The 18,616-nt window shown below is 44.3% G+C and overlaps 1 protein-coding gene across 2 annotated transcripts; it reads left to right on the top strand.

Annotated features, from left to right (window-relative positions):
• The first annotated feature begins 185 nt into the window (after positions 1-185).
• On the top strand, positions 186-11,210 carry MGP (matrix Gla protein). Of its 2 annotated transcripts, XM_081878414.1 has the most exons (5): positions 186-325; positions 5,415-5,555; positions 7,444-7,479; positions 10,231-10,312; positions 10,831-11,210. In XM_081878414.1, exons 2-5 carry the CDS (start codon positions 5,495-5,497, stop codon positions 10,967-10,969), a joined length of 318 nt encoding a protein of 105 aa, XP_081734540.1. In that variant the 5' UTR covers positions 186-325; positions 5,415-5,494; the 3' UTR covers positions 10,970-11,210. The 2 variants fall into 2 exon arrangements, with proteins under 2 accessions (XP_081734540.1, XP_081734541.1); XM_081878415.1 differs by lacking the exon at positions 186-325 and having other exon boundaries at positions 5,283-5,555.
• Positions 11,211-18,616: the final 7,406 nt, after the last annotated feature.

The following is an 18,616-nucleotide window of genomic DNA, read 5'->3' as shown; positions in this document are numbered from 1 at the left end:
GGCCCTTAGTGGTTAATGGCTTAGGCACAGACACTCTGCCCCCAAGATGTGGCTTTGACCCCATTGGCCACTGACGTCCGTGTTCATACGCTCTCCTGGTTCAATTTCCTGAGGTTTCTGATTTCCTGAGTGAGGGAAGGCAATGTTTAGAAAAGAGGTGCCAGCCTGGAGGAGGATGCATAGGGAGAGGGAGGGCTTTGGGAGGGAGGGGTCACTTATCACAGATAAAAAGGTCCCCTTCTTTGCCAGTGAAGACTGCAGGGACACTGGGAGAAGAGAACCTTCGGGCAAGTCCTGTCTACAGAAGAAAGTGCAGCACATTACAGTGAGTATGCAGGACCTTGCTAATGTCTGTATGGGGGGTGCCTTGCACATGCAAAATTATAAGAAGTAAATGGCAGAGATGCAGTGACTTGCTGCTATGAACCAGTTCAATGTGAAAAGATCCAGAGAGCTACTTTTTTGCCAGCCCAACAAATGCAGAATCGTCACTTACTGAGTCAATACTTGTTCCTGGGTTTTGCCTACAAAAAAAAGATGCTGCAAAATTGTAAAGGCTGAGAAGAAAAGTGGATCTGAGGAGGGTGCTAATGTGTCTGGATTACCTGTTTTGGTTTGTAGGATTTTAAAATGGACTGATCTGGGCTTTTGCTGATTGGGAAACTCAAGATCAGTCTCAGTGATACTTGCTTATAATTAAAAAGACTTAGGACAGGCACATGAGCAATAATACTCTTCTTCCCCTTTGAAAGATGCTCCAGATCAGGCTGTGTATAAATATTGGTGGCTGTTCCATTTCTCTAAATGATTCTCTCCTGTCATTGACAACAAAGGAACAAGCTGCTTGTATGCAGCCAGGTAATTTTGGTGAAAATGGTTGACATTACTTTCCATGAATTTTGGCTCAGAACTGAAAGCAGCAACGTTTCTGGCAAAGAACTCCCTGCACATATTGATTATAAACAAGTAAAATTCTTCCAGGTGTTGTCATGATGACACCCAGAAAAATGTCAGTCTTTCTCTGAGTTGCCAGCCATAGGTCATTGACATGCTGATGAAAACCTGGATGGATCAAAATCAGGTCTTTCACTGAAAGTTCATTATGTTAACAAAATCTTTACCAAGCTCTTAGTTGCCCTCGGAAAATGTTAGGCATTTTGTGGGTAAGATGTTTATAGTATCAACATGGTGTTTAAAAAACCCATCCACGCTTCGGTAATGTTGGCAATTAATGTGGTGACAGATGTAACAAATCAAAAGAGACCAAGGAGGAAAAAGTTAGCCAGAGAAACAGTGGCGGTTTTTCTCCCAGCATGCTCTTGGAGAAAGGCTGAAGACGAGAATGGCTGTTAAGAAAGTGAATTGGGCCGTGCTTTTTGTGACAACGCATCACTGTTAGAAGTCTCTTTACAGCTTCTCCCCTCCTCACCTGAAGCCTTTCTCCCAAGCTTATTTTTCTTCTGTTCTTTCTCCCTCCCTTTGCCTCAGCCATCTTTTCTTGGCAGCACTGAGGCCTGCAGACACCAGAGTGGCCGTGATATGCAGTTGCCTCATAAAATCCACGTTCTGTAAATCTGAACTCTGTGGGACAGAAGCAATTCCTTACCAAGCAAGTGACTATCCTTAAAGGAGACTAAAAAATCTAGGAGGAGCTGGGGAACAAGGAGTGGAAGGGAAGCTGGTATGAGAGACTGGGATGGATTCATGTCAGGGGCTACATTTCTGGCTCAACCTCCCGGTGAATACAAATCTCAGAGAGAAGCAGTGTTTGAACAAAGATGATGTTGATGACTGAGAAGGAAAGGTCCGATACTGGGGAAAAGAAGTCCTTTATTCATCTGGGGATAGTGCTTATAAACAGTCTTTTCCTTTCTGCTTTCTCTGTTTCTTTCCACATGCTCACAGAACTTGGAAGAGGGCTATGGGTTTGGAGCGAGCTATTTCCCGGCCCTGCCAATTCCAATGTGATTTGGACATTCTCCTCTTCCAAAGTATTTTTGCCAAAGGGAGTAGTGTGAGTTCCTGCCTACTCCTGGGGAGTTTCATATTATAAGAACATGAGAAGAGCTCAGATAGACCAGGCTAAGGCTCATCTAGTTCAGTATTCTCTTCTCAAAGTGGCCAGCCAGAAACCTATGGGAAGCCCACAAGCGCGGCCTGAAGGCAACATGGCTCTTCCCACTTGGGATTCCCAGAAACTGGCATCCAGGGAGGAGTGGAGGAAGAACATTTCCACCTTAGATAGTGGCCACCTCTCCCCCTTTATTCCAGCGGGGCACACGTTGCCATCTGCTCCCAAGACCACTGCTTCTAAGGACCCCTGCCTTAATCTTACGCATCAAGGACATGTAAAAAATAAAAGTTCATAAAACCTCAGGAATAGCTGAAAAATGTGCCCCACCAGCCAGAACAAACTTAAGTGTTCAATGTCTTGTTTGGCTGTAGGGCTCCAGAAGCTTATGGGCTAGCAAGCTGTTCAGACAGCCCAAATCTGGATTGATTTGGCACTTGTAACTGCTCCGTGTAGCCAGTTAGTTTTATTCTGAATGTGGTTTTACAAGTGGTTTGAGTATGACCACATATTCCATTTTTGGTAATTGTTAAGTTTACAGATGAGTAAATATTCCTCTGTTCTTGATTTCTAGGAACTTGGGATCTTAATCCCAATTCATTTTACTCAGAGAGCTTTTCATTCTGTGCTACTTTCCCTTTCCAGTACACAGTGGCGTAGCGTGGGGGGTGCAGGGGGGCCCGGCCGCACCGGGCGCAACATCTGGGGTTAGGGCAAATCCACGGGTTAGGGGGCGCAAATTACTTGCCTTGCCCCGGGTGCTGACAACCCACACTACGCCACTGCTAGTACATCCAAGGAAGGGGGGAAGGTAATGATAGAACTTCATCGGGGGGGGGGGGGGAATATTGTTTTCCATGCCTATCATTTCTGCTCCATCCTGGCTACAGAGCTGTCTAACCAGCATGACCAATGGTCGTGTGTGTGTGTGTGTGTGTGTGTGTGTGTGTGTGTAAGTTGTAGTCTGGCAACATCTAGTGGGGCTCCAGCTAGCCAGCCCTGCCATACATACTTCATACATACTTATTTCTAGGTAGGCATGCATAGGACTGTGATGTTAATGAATTGCAACAATGCAACTGATATACAAACCCATTGTTGATGTGATGCTAAAAATTCACCTTTTTGATGTGCAGACTGCTCTTGTTACCGTTCTGGCCTATTATGGTGGTGGCACATTATCTTCTGGAAAGCTACCAAAGAGTTCAGGCACCATCATTCTGCCATATGGTTTCTGAATCTTCTGAAGAGACCAATTTGAACAATTGAACTTGCATCTTCTTCCTGGGTATCTGTGTGAGCAGATGCTCAGCAGACCTGAAGTCCCACATTAACAAAGCACAATATGGAACCAAGCTGTTTAGCTTAAAATCTAGTAGCATAATGAAAAAAACCACAACTCCTCTTGAGTATCTGAAAAGAGCACATTTATTCTCTTACTCTGCCCCATGTCACTTTTCCTGCACATACTCCACCACTTAAAGTGCCCTCCTCACCCTGGCTTGGTTCATTTCTAGTAGTGGGAGAAAAGTGCCTACAGCAATTGAGTAAAATGGGGGACAGATCAGTTCTCCTCACTCACACACATTTATTTATTTTTTTGCTACATTAAGTAGATCCCTTGCCATTTTGGGCATGAATAGGAGTCATGCCAAGAACAAATGTGACTGCCTTGGTCATATCTAGTTTGGACCTCACCAAGGTTTCCAACCTGTGTTTGGGCTGCACTATTTCAGTTCAGGCCAAAAGTGTGGGTCCTTACATCACTGAATGCTCCTCCACACCTAAAAAAGCATCTCCTCATAGAAAACATGTAGGTAATGGCAAAGAACAGGATAGAAACATTTCACTCTGGCTTCTAATTTCCTGTGTGGAGGCATTTTTGTGTGTGTAGAGAAGCATTCAGTCCTGACTTGCATTGGCTAGGGATGAGGGACAAATTGGATTCAATATGCATCGAAAGGTGAAATTATGTAATTTGCACTTTCCAAAACAGTACACAAACCGTAGCAGCCGTCCTTCAAAATTCGCAGTTCTCTTAATTTTGCAATGCAGTTGTCCAACCAAGTAATGTGTGCAAAAATGCAGATACCGAGGTAAAGTGTGCATATCAATGTATATATTAGCGAAAATACAGTGGTGCCTCGCAAGACGAAAAGAATCCGTTCTGCGAGTCTCTTCGTCTTGCGGTTTTTTCGTCTTGTGAAGCAACCCTATTAGCGGCTTAGCGGCTTAGCGCTATTAGCGGCTTAGCGGCTATTAGCGGCTTAGCGGCAAAGCGGCTAAGCGGCTATTAGCGGCTTAGCGGTTTAGAAAAGGGGGGGGGAGTGAAAAAAATCGCAAGACTCGCAAGACGTTTTCGTCTTGCGAAGCAAGCCCATAGAGAAATTTGTCTTGTGAAGCGCCTCAAAAAACGGAAAACCCTTTCGTCTAGCGGGTTTTTCGTCTTGCGAGGCATTCGTCTTGCGGGGCACCACTGTAACACACACAAAATGCACTATATTAGGCAACATTATATACAAAATTGTGTCTGTTTGGAGAAATTCACATTAAAATGCTGGCATATTTTCAAAGGGATGTTAAAAAATAAACCGCAAACTGATGTGTAAATGTAGAAGACTGAAGATCTTAAGATTAGAAAAATGAGAAACTGAAATTAATAGAGTCACACATCCCTGGTAGTGTCTTAGGCCACAAACAAGTTTAACACCACTCTGAGAACCAGGCCACAGAAAGCAGAAGTTCAAAGCGGGATTTGAGGGGGACTTATTTGGTACCCTTAGGAGGGATGTAGGAATCAGACAACTGGTGACAGTGGAATGCAAAACAATAGGTCTGGCTCAGGCAGATGGAGTTTAGAGAAGAGAAGCCAATGCTAAAATGAATTCTTAAATGAACATGCCCCAGGGAAAGTGGTAAATGTAGTGAATGTACCTGGAGGGATGATGGGCTGCCAAGTTCCAGAACTGTGTATGCAAAATGAATGTGGGAAAGGCAAGAAAACCAGAGGATAAATTATAAAATTCAACACATATGTTTAGGAGGAGCCCAATTCATGGGCCAGCCCTCCACAGATCAACGTTTTCTGGAACATGCAGAGTTAACAGCTCACCTCCTTTTGAACTGTGGTGACCTCCCTCTGAAGAAAGGGAGGGGAAGGCAGCTTGCCCACTCCCACCAGAGGCAGATCTTAAAGCCATGAGGAGAGGTGTTTTATAACAGTCTCCTCCTGGAGTGCAAGTGCCAGTAGGTCCCTCCTGCCTTCCTCAGGCCCCCTTCATCTGACTCTCTGGCTCCCCAGCTGTTGCTGTTTTAATAAACACTCCCTTGCTAAACTTTGCAGCTTGTCCAGAGGCTTTAGCTGTCCTCAGTGGAAACAGAGTAGAAGACAGTTGCAGAGAGAGAGAGGCAAAGAGAGAAACCATGCGGAGCCTCATCATCCTTGCGCTTCTGGCCGTCCTGATGATGGCAGCTTTCTGTTACGGTAGGTGATGTCTTTTATTGCTAGTCATTTGGGAGAATAGTTTGTCACAGGAACTGAATGTTCTGGCCACACACTTTGGTTGAATTTTCACTTCCCCTCTTTGTCACGTACCCTTCTGTCATAACTTACATCCTTGGCATCCTTTCCACACTTGTCTCCTCTGGTTCCTCTACAGTGTCCAAATTGAGCTCTCTTCTTTCTACTGTACTTCATGCCTGATACAAATCATTCTGTTCTCAATCACTCACAACCCCTTTTTATCTTCACCACCACCAGGGAATGTATGTGTGGGGGTCAATCATTTTGCCTGCAAGCAGGACAATGGAAACCTTCCTGCCAGCCTGGAAAATCTTAGGGGCAGATTTTCCAGTTGTCTTCAAAATGCACAGACTACTTTTTCAACGAGAGCGGCCCATTGGGATTTCACTGTGTTAAAGGACTACCAGATTCTCTGTGGGGTAGATCAATAAGATGAATTTTGATGAATTTCAATCAAATGATGCTTCATGAGTAGCCCACTGGGTTAAAGAAGAACACTTGTCCCTTCCAGAAATTCCAACTGCTTCTTTTGAAACCTCAGGGATGGGCAAATGGGAGTGATGGGGAAGTCCGAGGCAAGTGGCTTATCTTGGCTGAGGTTGGGAAGCTATTTATCCAGTGTACAATTGGTGAGCATCTTCACTGGGATTGTCAGTTTCCTTCACTGGCAGAGTCCAAATCAGGTCTTGCTCCCTTGAATGGTTAGGATTTATCTTCCTATAATTATATGTTTATTCTTGCTCTGAATACATATTTGGTTTCTCTCTCCTTCTTGTGGCACAGTTACATGAACTGGATTGATGTGAGATAGAATGTTATAATGTGAGCAGCCTATCAAAGATGATTTGGTTGTGTCTGTTTCCGCCAAATTGCTAAATTTTGGTTAGATTTTTTGTACCTTTCATACTTGCCACTCTGTGATTTATGTTAGGTGGGATTTACTATCTAACCCCAAAATAACAATCTGTGTCCATTGCTTTGTACTTTTCTTAGCATTCTTTTACTCTGAGAACTATGATATATTTTATCAACGTGATCTAATAAATATTAAGCATTCAACCATGCTGAACTAAGTCAGTGCAACATTTTATAAATGCAAGTTGAAAAGGTAAGTGCATACATTCAGGAATCGCAAAATAAATGCATGCAGGAATGCAGCCAAAGTTATACAGTTATACATTTTTATGTTCCCCTCATTTCCATAAGAAACTTAAAACATGCACTTCTATTTCTACCACTGAAATAGAGAACATTCAAAGATTCTTCTGATTTCAGTTCCATACATTAAGATCATAGCGTTATTTCTTATTCCTCCATTTGATTGATGCATTGGTTTTATCTGATGCTATGACTGTCACTAGCACAAATGGCTTTTCAGAGGAATCAATGCATTCTTTAAGGGGCTACATCTGTTGTTAGCTACAGTGCTTTTTTCTGGGAGGATGCAGGGGTACGCAAACTCCTAAACATTTTGTGAATCTAAGTTTGGCCTCATTGAGGGGCAGTATTTCAATATGAGTAGGAAAATGAGAGTACCCCTAAACATTTTTTTTTAAGAAAAAAAGTACCGGTTAGCTATAATTCATAGCAGCTTAGAATGAAACCTTCATGCCCAGTAGCAGTATATCTCTGACACTGTGAACAAGCAACAAGGAATTATGGACCTCATCGTGCCTTGCTTGTGAACTGGACTGGGGCATCTGGTAAGCTATGTTAGAAGGCAATGTTATGGACAAGACAGTTTTAATCTGGTCCAGCAAGGCTATTCTTATATTTTTTCATGTATATCCTTCTTTGTTTTGTTAACAATGAATTTACGCATTGCCTTGTTTTCTTTTCCCTGTCACAGAGTCTCACGAGAGTATTGAATCGCATGAATTTACAAGTAAGAAATGTTATTATGTACTCTGTGATTTATTATGATACTTGAGGTTCACTTTTTGGATTTTGTGGACATCCCAAATTCTCTTGCCATGCCACTTTATGAGATCCTTGTAAAATATTTTTCCTCTACTCAATCCAGGGAATAAAAATTAAGGAATGCTCCACCATCACTTCCCTGCCTTCAGTCTGTCCAATCTGTCCAGTCAAGGGTAATGGTACATTTGACTGCTCCACCATGAAATAAACAATCTGCATGTTGACATCTAGCAAGTTAGGGACACAGAGAGACTATACCTGCCCTCTCTGATATACTAGTTTTCCACAGGTACAGAGGTTTTGACACATAAGTGTATCACACCCTGTTATTACCTTTCCTGCATTCTGCAATGCCTTTTCTGAATTCGTAGAGGCAATTCTGAGATTGGCAGGATGAGAACAGACAATAACCAGTGAGACCTGCAACTAGATGTTGCAGTTTATCCTTCTTTTACTAGAAGTGCTCCTGTTCACAGTTTCAGCCACTCTTCTAGTCACGGCACTCCACCACTCCTTTCCCTGTTCCCCCAGTTCCTCATTTGCCAAGAGAGCAATCTCAGCATGCTCAATAGTTACAGACTGTGGACCTTCAGCTGGAAAAGAAGCTTAACATCCTGTGGCTATTGGCAGTGTTTTTTTTTTGTTTTTTTTTTGGTAAGGTGTGTGTGTTTGTAAACCCCTGAGCATGCAAATATCTCTCCTTTGTTTCTTAGCGGTCCCATTTTGGTTTTAATCATGTGGCTCTCATCACGCTGGTTTGCTGTTAGAGGGAGTCCTTACTGCAGGCAGCCTGTGTTCCCGATGTGGAGTGCAAACTGTGTTCTGGGGAAGGGCAAGGCAAGGGGCATTTCCCCCTGGGACATCTTCATTTCAGTGCAGAAAGTTAACACTGCAGATTTCACAACTCATGCAAGCCCCGTTCCAGTACCTAACCATTTGGTAGACCAGTAAGGGACTACCATGTACTGAAAAGACCTGCACAGCTAGCCCACAGGCCTCTGAAACACTCGCAGGAGCATGTCTGTCCCCTTAGGTGGCAAGTTTATATGTTCTTGCCCAGGACTGAACACAGCAAGGCTTGCTTCCAGCAACTTAAGTCAACGTACGTAGGTTTGGGCTGTTAAATAAGTATGAATTAGAAGTAAAGGTAAGGGGGAGGTTGGTTCATTGCAAAGATATAGGGCTTTTAAGTCAAATTAAAACAACTAGGGAGAATATAAAGAGATATAGGAAAAATAGACACCGAGTCACTTGACAAATATGATGCAAAATGCAGATACGCAGTTGCAGAGTCATTTTGCAAGCGCTCTTGAGATGAAAATAAAACAGGATAGGACTCCAATCCTTTCAGATCCAGGATCCACCTCTAAGCTCTGTCTGCAATATGAAGCTTAACTGTTGTCCCTAAATATGCCCATCTTTCTCCCTTCTTTAGGAAAGGTTTCCCCCACTTGCTGTCCTTCAGATCTTTCGGACTAGAATGCCGATCATCCCTGATCACTGTCCATACTGGGTGGGGATGATGGGAGTTGTAGTCTGAAACTTCTGGTGTGATTTTTGAGCTTGCCAGAAGAGTGTTATACTGAGAGGATGGTGGCTGTTTTTCTTTCTGTGGTCATAGTGGCAAGGGCTACTGATGCTGGGTATTTTTCCTGAATGTCCTAAATACCAGAAATATTTCATTCAGCTGGGAAACTCACGGAGGGAAAAACACACACAACAAAATATTTCACATACTGGAGACACTGAGTTGTTGAAATAGGAAAGCAGAACCGATTAACTTGTGCCTATCTTAGCCAAATGAAAACTGATAGATTAACCACACACAAGTGTTGGCAAATATATAAATGCCAAGAAAGGAAAAAGTGATGCGGCAAGAAGGATATTTATGCAAGGGAAAATATTAGAAGTATTTTCAATTAGAGTGTGGGGTGATGTCTCTATGGAGATGATGGAGCCACAATCATGTAGCACTAATTCAAACTAGCCCAAAGAAAGCACTGCAGGAACCAACTGGATGTGACACTCCTTAGCCATTCTTACGCTTACGTCTAAGAACTAGAGGAAGCTACCTAGCTCTACCTCCCTCTGTCCTCTTCAGCACCAACATTTTTTCTTTAATTTATTCATGAGAACGTAGAACAGGGTCCTCCCAGGCTGTTGCATTCCTGTGTTTCTTCTGCTTATGATTTTGATTTCTTAAGGTGCTGTTGTAAAATTGGTTACAGCTTGCATTGCAGCAGCACTGTAGAGCTTTCCGTTGTGAACCAGCACAGTGCTTTTGACTCAACCGGTGGAGAAATGATGATGGCATATTTGGTGAAAGTGTGCAACCCTGCCTATCAGTATTACCTGCCCACCTGCCCTCTGCCGTTACCTTCACCACTGTCCCTCTCTCCTGCTGTCCTTTGTTGCAGAGTTCTTAGAGAAACTCATCAGTCTCACCTCTTACAGTAGCCTCCTTCATGCATTAAGGCTTAGCTGTAGCCAAAAATGGCTTTTGGCCATCTGAAAGCGCCCATTGAAAACTTGAAGTGAGAGGGCATGAGTCGCTATTAACAGCAGAAAGGCAAGAATGTATAGACCAAGCTGGTTGTATTGGCCATCACAAAGACTGATATTGGGAGGATACGGGAAGAGAGCAATGCTTTTCTTTGTATAGAACTATTGGCCTTCAGTTCAATCTCATAATAATGATGAATACCTATCCCTCCAGGTCCCTTCATTAACAGAAGGCACGCCAACATCTTCATGAGAACTCCACCTGAGAACAGGAGGAACCAAGTTGTGCAGGAAAGGTACGTCTTAGTGTCCAGAGTTATTCATGGTGAGTGGGGAATGGAGAGGATGTATTTTCTTAGGCAAGAGAGAAGCCATTGGAAAATGAACTGAACTGGAAAATGGTAAACTGGGAGAATCTGAAAATGACACATAGCTAATGGCAAGTCATGATCCCTATTATTAGATCCTCCATGGAATGGCCCCCAGGACCCTGTGATAATATCAAAAATCTCCACTAGATCCTCTGCAGAATTGCCCCAGGATCCTATTGCATGCAGCCTACTCTCCATTCTGCACTGCTTCTAAGCCATAGAAACAGCACCTGCCCACATGTTTTCATCTCAGGGTCAGACTCTGCACACAGTGTCACCCACATTTTCATAGAGGACATTTGTGTGAAAGCTGCCCTATTTCTAAAAAATGACAAACCCTTTCGAGACTTTGCAAAGGTTTTTTGCAAAAGCGGAAGTAGATACAAGTCATAATAATATTCTGTCTCTCCACCCCCCTCTTCCCCTCTTGCGACTGTGAGCAGGATCAGAGAGCGCAACAAGACCCCCCAGGAACAGCAGCGGGAGATTTGCGAAGATTACAATCCCTGTGAGCGTTACGCCATGCGCTATGGCTATGCCTCTGCCTACAGGCGCTTCTTTGGGCACAGACGTGGCAAATAAGAACATCAAGAATCGCCGTTCCCAGTGCCTGGAGCCTGGGTTTCCTGTATCTACAAAGAGTGACATCTCCAAAATGTATTGTTGCTTGTTAACTGTATGTTATCCCACCTGCTGCTTCATTTTTCTGTAGCCAATGATTTCTAGATTCTGTGTTAATTAGCACAATGCTGATGTAGTGGTGGTTGGGCAAAGAAGGATGTGGGTGTTTTATTATGAAATAAACGTCTGGTTTGATACTGTTTGTTTGAAACTCAAGAGTTTTCTTTGGGTCACTCCCATGCCAAGAACTGGCATCTATAATTGTACTCACTTGCTTAGCAGTTTTTTTTAAAAAAACTAACAAAGATAATTTTTTTTTTTAAGATGGACTCTAGGAATGGCAGTAAAAGTGTTCTTTCACACAATAATAGCCTGGCCTGGATGGCTGATTTGGCAATGGGCTAAAGCAGATTGAATGGTGCAAGTAGCTACAGAAATGTTTGAATCAGATTTGGGCATATCCACACCTTGACCAAAGTGTGTTCACTGAACACATGCTGGAACAGTGGTACTGCACAGCAGTTGTAGTACGTATGCTATGAAGGGCAATTTTATGTATACAAGTGCATTGATATAACACACAAGGGCGAACGAAGGCTAACCGACACCTGGGGCAGGGGAAACCGCCGGCTGTGCACGCGTTGCGCCACTATGTATGTTGCGTGGTGTCGCTACATAGGGTGCATGTTCAGTGTCCCTACATACAGCGCATGCGTGTGACACCGCGTGTGTGCTGTATGTAGCGGTTTGCCGCTGGCGCCGCCCGAGCGCCATACGGACGGTTGCGTGATCCTCTGCTCGTGGCTGCAGCCGTGAATGGAGGATCCTCCACATGTGGCTGTGGCTGCGTGATGGCGCACACCCAGGGGTGGTGGGACGAGTACCCCATGGGGTGCCTTCTTGTCACCCCCCCAGACATGGCACCGGGGGCGCACCCCCCCCCCGCCCCCCTTGCGACGCCACTGATAACACACACACAATCCTCCCACTTAAGAAAAAGGGGTTGCATGCTGGTGGTGAGAGGACACAGAAACTCGTGGCCCCACTGCACATTTGCATATTTACTCTATATTCTTCCTAGAATGTGGGAACTTCATATTAGCCAGTTATAAAGTCACTCATAATTTTATGGTTTCCACCAGTCTTTTTAAGCTGGTCTCCCTTTTGGATCACCTCTAAGATCAATGTTGTGAAGTATTCAAGCTCTCAAAAGCCTGCCACTTTTTAGTTTGGGTTATAATTATTATTATTATACACTTTTATCCCAGCCTTCCTCCAAGGAGGTCAAGGCATGATCCTCCTCTTTTATCCTCACGATTGCCTTCTGAGGCAAGATAAACAGAAGAACAATGGCTGAGCCAGAGGCAACAGAAGAACAAATTTCAGGGGTGGGTGTGCGCAGGAGGGGCAAAGTATATGAATTGTCTCCCACATGATAAGATCTCTTAAAGAAAAATTATAGTATATGTTAATGACTGGAGTCCAGCAATGTGGGGGCAAGTGGGGTGTTTGGGGAATATTTATTCCTGCATCCCCCCCCCGACACTGCTCATGGATTGGGCCAAGGACACTGAGGAAGCATTGCGGCTGAGTAGGGATTTGAACTCAGATTTGAATTCCCTACCTCATAGTGAATGCTCCAAACCAGAGATATCCACCATAGTGCTGTCCATGTGTTGTTCGACTACAATTCCCATCATCCCTGGCTATTGGTGATGTTGGCTTATAATGATGAGAGCTGAAGTCCAACAGCATCTGGAGGGCACCCTGTTGGCTACCTCTGTTCTAACCACTACACCACACAGCTTCAAGGTGGACTAATATCACAGTCACCAATATAGAGGAAAGCCCAATTAAACCACATCCTGCTTATACATTGACTCAGTCCATGCAGGACCTCACAAAACACTAAATTACATTATAGAGATCTTCTTAACTGTGAAGCTGAACTAGCAACCCCTTCCGATGAATGCTTATCCCTCAGGTTACTGTCAAGAACTTCAGATCAAGCATGCACAATCTTTTCTAGGCTGGGGCCAGCAAATTGAAAAAGGAATGGAGAGGCCAATGGCAGGGCTAGGCATGGGGAGAAATGGGATTCAGCTTGCATTTAAAGGTGAACCTACTTAACTCACACTTTCCAAAACACAGCCATTCTTCATAATTCACACTTTTCTGAATTTTGCAGTGCAGTTCTCCAGTCATGTGTGCAAAGACGCATGTACTAGTATGCATAAAAATGCATATATTGGTGGAAATTGCTTTGCAAAATGTGTTCGTAGGAGAAATTTGCACTAAAAGGCTGGTGCATTTTCACGAGGGCTAAGACATTCTCAAACTGATGTGGAAATAGAATCATAGAATCACAGAATCGAAGAGTTGGAAGAGACCGAGTGTCATCTAGTCCAACCCCCTGCAATGCAGGACTATGCAGCTGGCACATAGGGGGACGGCACCCACGACATTGGCATTATCAGCCCCACACTGTAACCAGCTGAGCTAACTGGATGGCCTCGAATGTGGAGAACTGAACTTAAGACTGGAAAAGTGAGAAGCTGGGAGAAACTGAAGGTGACTGATTAGCCCATACCTAGGCAGGCCAGGAGGCAAGAAGGCTTGTAAGGAATTTTGGGATCCAGAAAACAAAGCAGGAAAGATAAGACTGGGCTGTCAAGGTCTATGCTAAATTGAAAGGGAGAATGTGTTATGGAGCAACTGGCTTTACATAGGTTGGGGCTGGAGTAGCCAACATGGTGAGTCCAGATGTTGCTGGACTACAACTCTAATCAACCGCAGCCAGCATAGCCAATGGTCAGGGATGATGTGGGTTGTAGTCCAAAACATATGGAGGCACCATGTTGATTACCAGTATGTCTGGGTTGAAGATACCAGCAGTTAAAAGTGTTGCAGACTGCGGGTGGATCCGACTAATGTATCCTGTTAGCACAAGGATTTCTGCCTGAGCAGAATGGAATTTCCCCCCTGTGCATGACACATGCCCTGCCAAATCTGCTCCAGAGGATCGGGGGAGTTTCTTGAACAGATGTAGGGGGCTATGCAGGGAGGTCCTATGGCACAAGTGGAGATCCTTGCACTGATGGGACCATAACTGAATGTTGCATTGGGTAAAACTCTGTGACTTAGAGTAGCATAACTGCAGTTTCCCTACTGTAGTATTGACATGTGCTATATAATTTATAACTCCTTCATGTAGCCGTGCAGCTATTTGCTTCTCTCTTCATGAATTCACACCTTTAATACCTGTTAGGACCTCATCTTGTATTTAGTGTGAACTATAACAAGGACAAAGAGGCCCGAAGGAAAACAAGACATTTCCCAATGAGCCAGTGAAGGCTGCTAGATTTGCCTGACAAGACCGAGTCTGCACTGCTGCAAAAGCCCCCACGACAATGTGATGGTGATCTTGTGCCTGAGTTTTGCTGGCTCTTTGTTTTTCAGCCCCTGGAACTTGGACCAAAGTTCACCAGCCCACCCTGGTAAGACCAATATCAGGATCCTCCTGACCCACTCTTAAGTGCCTTGCCCACTTCTGAACTGAGGCTGATGCTTTTGGCTAGTGAAATATTCTGTTCTATTGCACATGGAGCAAATAGAGCAGCCTCCAAAGAGGGAAGAGTCAGATGCCTGTGCGGGGAGAGAGAAGAAGGTAGTGTGCGAGAAAAAGTGTCAAGGAGAAAAAGAGAGGGAGAGGTGGACTTTGCATCCCCATGATAAGTAGAGATGGATGGCATGTACAAGAGGCAGGGATAAACAATACAGAAGGTGGAGGGAAGAGAAGGAGCTGGGAGATACAGAATCAGTTTCCTGATTAGGAAGGAGAGCTGTATGCATTAGAATTTGACACACAAAATGTCTGCCCTAGGCCTTTCACGATAATAGACTGTAGAGCACGGGTGTCAAACACAAGGCCCGCGGGCCGAATCCGGCCCACCAGACCTCATCATGTGGCCCGTGTAGCCGCCGCCGGCCGCCAGCCTTCACCTTTTATTCTCGCTTTTTTTTTTTTTTTGACACAAGAAAGCCGCCTCTTCAGCGCATGCGTGGCAGCCTACAAGCCAGAGAACGTCTGCCCTCTAGCGGCGCCGGCTGTTCTACACAGGAAACCTCCACTTTACATGCATTCAGGAAACAGATACAGATATAGTCCTACAGATACAACCGGCCCTTTGAGGGTGACCAAACTGCTGATGCGGCCCCCAATGAATTTGAGTTTGAGACCCCTGCTGTAGAGGTAGCCAACATGGTGCCCTTCAGATGTGGTTGAACTACAGCTCCCATGATCCCCAGCCAGTATAACCGGTGGTCAAGAATGTTGAGAATTGTAGTCCCAACAACATCTGGAGGGTACCACATTGGCTACCTGCAATCTACTGTAAGAAATGAATCAGAACAATCTTAATAAGCAGAGAAATCCCCAAGGCCCAGAAAGTCTGAATGTCTCACTTGCAAGAAACCCCTTTTTGCTTCTCTCTCCACCAGAGTCTTCCAAGGAGAAGCAGAGCCGTAGCTAGGTGCACCCCTGGCAGAACCGTCCAGATTGCGCCCCCTACCCATGGGCAAATTAGTTCTTCTTTCCACCTCTCCTCCAACCTGCCCCCTTCAATTCACCCTCTATTTAAAATATTTTCTTATGAGGCAATAATTGATATTTTTATTTATAGAGACATATTTATGGACATATTTTTAGCTGATTTTGTGCCCCCCTCTCGCCTGCACCCCTGGCAGGGGCCCACCTCATCACCCCCTAGCTATGGCCCTGAGGAGAAGGAGACCTGTACCACAGAACTGATTGCCAGTAAGTTGTGGGTGTCCAGTGTTAAATATTCTGGATTACCTACAAGTAATATAGTACATGCTTCGTAGAGACAAACTCTCTCTGAGTGCCTACTACTCGTAGTAGGTACTAGTACATGCTATTCTGAGAAGGCTCTTCTGTAGTAGCCTTTGAGACTGCCAGCCCAACCTTGGGCGTTTCGTTGCCTCAGCGCCTTTGGCTCTCAACAGATAGAGCTATATTGTGAAAAGTTATGGCCCTGCAACCAAAGCCACAAATATTTGGAAATATCCAAACGAGACGAGCACGTTCTAGGAGACCTAACTTTGCTTCGATCTCATCCCAAATCAATCGCAAGCATTAGTTCCCCAAACCATGCTGAGGCCACCCATGGACTCACTCATACTCATGAACTCAGTGCACCCATGTGGCATGTTTATCAACGCCAAAGGAACGGGCAGAGCCCCAAAGCTGGTGCCAGTCTTAAGTGATTATGTAAATATATTTCCAGCCCACTACTGACCACAGGAGCTTGGATTCCTTCCTTTAAATGTGGCAATGTTAAAACACACAGCAGCCTTTTATATTTGTTAAATATGTGCAATGTCAAGCATTTAGGCCTTCAGTCTACGGTGGGTACCTTTCAAAGAACTGGAAAGATGGAAGTGACGTGGACAGAGGTAGACCATCCAGGCATGCGTGCTATAAGGTGGTAGGGCTGTGTACATACATAGCCTTTGAGACACACAGGGGCCTGTCTTTGCACTGAGCTTTGTACATAGCAGTTTGCGATCATGCAGATCTTTGTGTGACAGCATCATCTAATATTCAGGTTGCCTGTCCACATGGGTAGGCACGCTTCAGACTATTGTACAATGATGTTCTCTAATCCCCTCCCCGCAAATAGTGTTTCCACAGAGCTTTTTAAAGAATATACTCTCACACACGATATATGCTTAGACTGAAAATTGAGAGGGTGTAAGAAGCATGTTGGTTCATTCTCTCCCGTCTTCTCCCCGGCCTTTTTAGCTGTAATTTCCTAATTGTTTTCTAAATTTCTGGTGAATAACCTTTTGGGGGTCGTTGTACACTGAGACCGATTGTCCCATCACCTCAGTGCGTAGCCCACAAGTCCTCCTAGATGTTTTATCGTGTTTTTAATTGTCTGTTGGGAGGCACCCAGAGTGGATGAGGAAACCCAGGCAGATGGGTGGGGTATAAATAATATACTGTTATTATTATATGCACACACATACATATACTTGGAATCTTTCGAAAGAGAGGAATTGGAAAATGATATGTTGATATGCTGATGTATGGAATATATATATATCAGTATACATAGGCAGCTATGATACTGTACTGGTTCATATTTTTCATGTTTCATTCACAGACAAGTTAAACATGGTGAAGGGGAAATGACACAGCTCTGCAATGTCAGTAGGTCTGCCCCATCAGGATGTTGAGAAAGCGCTCTCTGTGTACTCCTGTAGGCGACAAGCTTTGAGATGTATACTGTACAAGCTTTCGAGCAGAATGTACTTCAGGTTGACGAATAGTGTGGGAGAGGGATGACCCGGGGATGATGTACCCCTCAAAAGCTGCTTGCACCCACCACTGGATGCACAATATCGCCTAGTGCACGGGTAGGCAAACAACGGCCCAGAGGCCGGATCCGGCCCAATCAGCATGTTTTTACATGAGTAGAATGTGTCCTTTTATTTAAAATGCATCTCTGGGTTATTTGTGGGGCATAGGAATTCGTCCCCCCCTTCAAAATATAGTCTGGCCCCCCACAAGGTCTGAGGGACAGTGGACCGGCCCCCTGCAGTTTGCTGACCCCTGGCCTAGTGTGTACATGCCTCAAAATGTACTGTGACGCAGATTAAGTTATGGGCTTCAGGCGACAGAAATGGGTATAATTTGAAGATTCCGCAGGTCCGCTTTTCTTTATTGGTGTGTGTGTGTGTGTGTGTGTGTGTGTGTGTGTGTGTGAGCTGCCATCTTGGTTAGAGAGGCCTCCAAAGCAATCCATCCATATTCGCTTGTGAGTATGAGTACACTTTAGTTGCTGGGTAGCATTAAGTGATTAACTAAGCAAACTTCTCCAAAGTAGCCAAAGATTACTGGGGCCAACAAATGCTCTGCTTTCATGTCATGGTGTTGGAATTGCAAGCCAACACTAATAATAGCATATTTCCAAGTAAATGAAGAACAAGTCGATTTGTTTAAACCCTCATGTTCTCCTTGGCTACGTGTCTGAAAATCCAAAGTACAAGGAGAATTGTTGTTTAAATGTAAATTTTTTTGGGGGGGGGAATAGATCTGGTCCTAAGAGATGGTGTAAAGTCTAAACTTGACAATGGGAAGATCAGAACTATTTCAAAATAAAGATAAGTAATTGTTATCAACTTATCATAGAAAAGAGGCAACCAATTTCTGCATTTTTTTGGGGGGGGGGATTCTGTTCCCTAGGCACTGATTCAGTTTCCTGGCTCTCTCATGAATCATAATAAAATTGGATCCAGCTCCCTATTTGTGGTATGAACCTTATAGTTACAGTGCTGCACATGCACTCAATTAGAGCTGGGACATCACACGCTGTCGGAGGCTCCTGACTTCTCTGAGCCATAAAGTGTTTCTAGGGTTTTAATCTGGGTTTCCTTTTGATGAGAGAACACAGGAGATATACACTGTGTTTCTAATAGCTTATTTTACTTACAAATATATAAGTAGAGTGGAGATGGACAGGGGAAGCCACAACTCTCTCACATTCCCTCATCTCGTTCGGGTCACTTCCAAATTACAAACTG

The sequence above is a fragment of the Podarcis erhardii genome, assembly GCF_964252035.2.
Source record: "Podarcis erhardii genome assembly, chromosome: 10".
Taxonomy (NCBI): domain Eukaryota; kingdom Metazoa; phylum Chordata; class Lepidosauria; order Squamata; family Lacertidae; genus Podarcis; species Podarcis erhardii.
The sequence above is the reverse complement of the archived record's forward strand: the minus strand, read 5'-3'. Positions and strand labels throughout refer to the sequence as shown.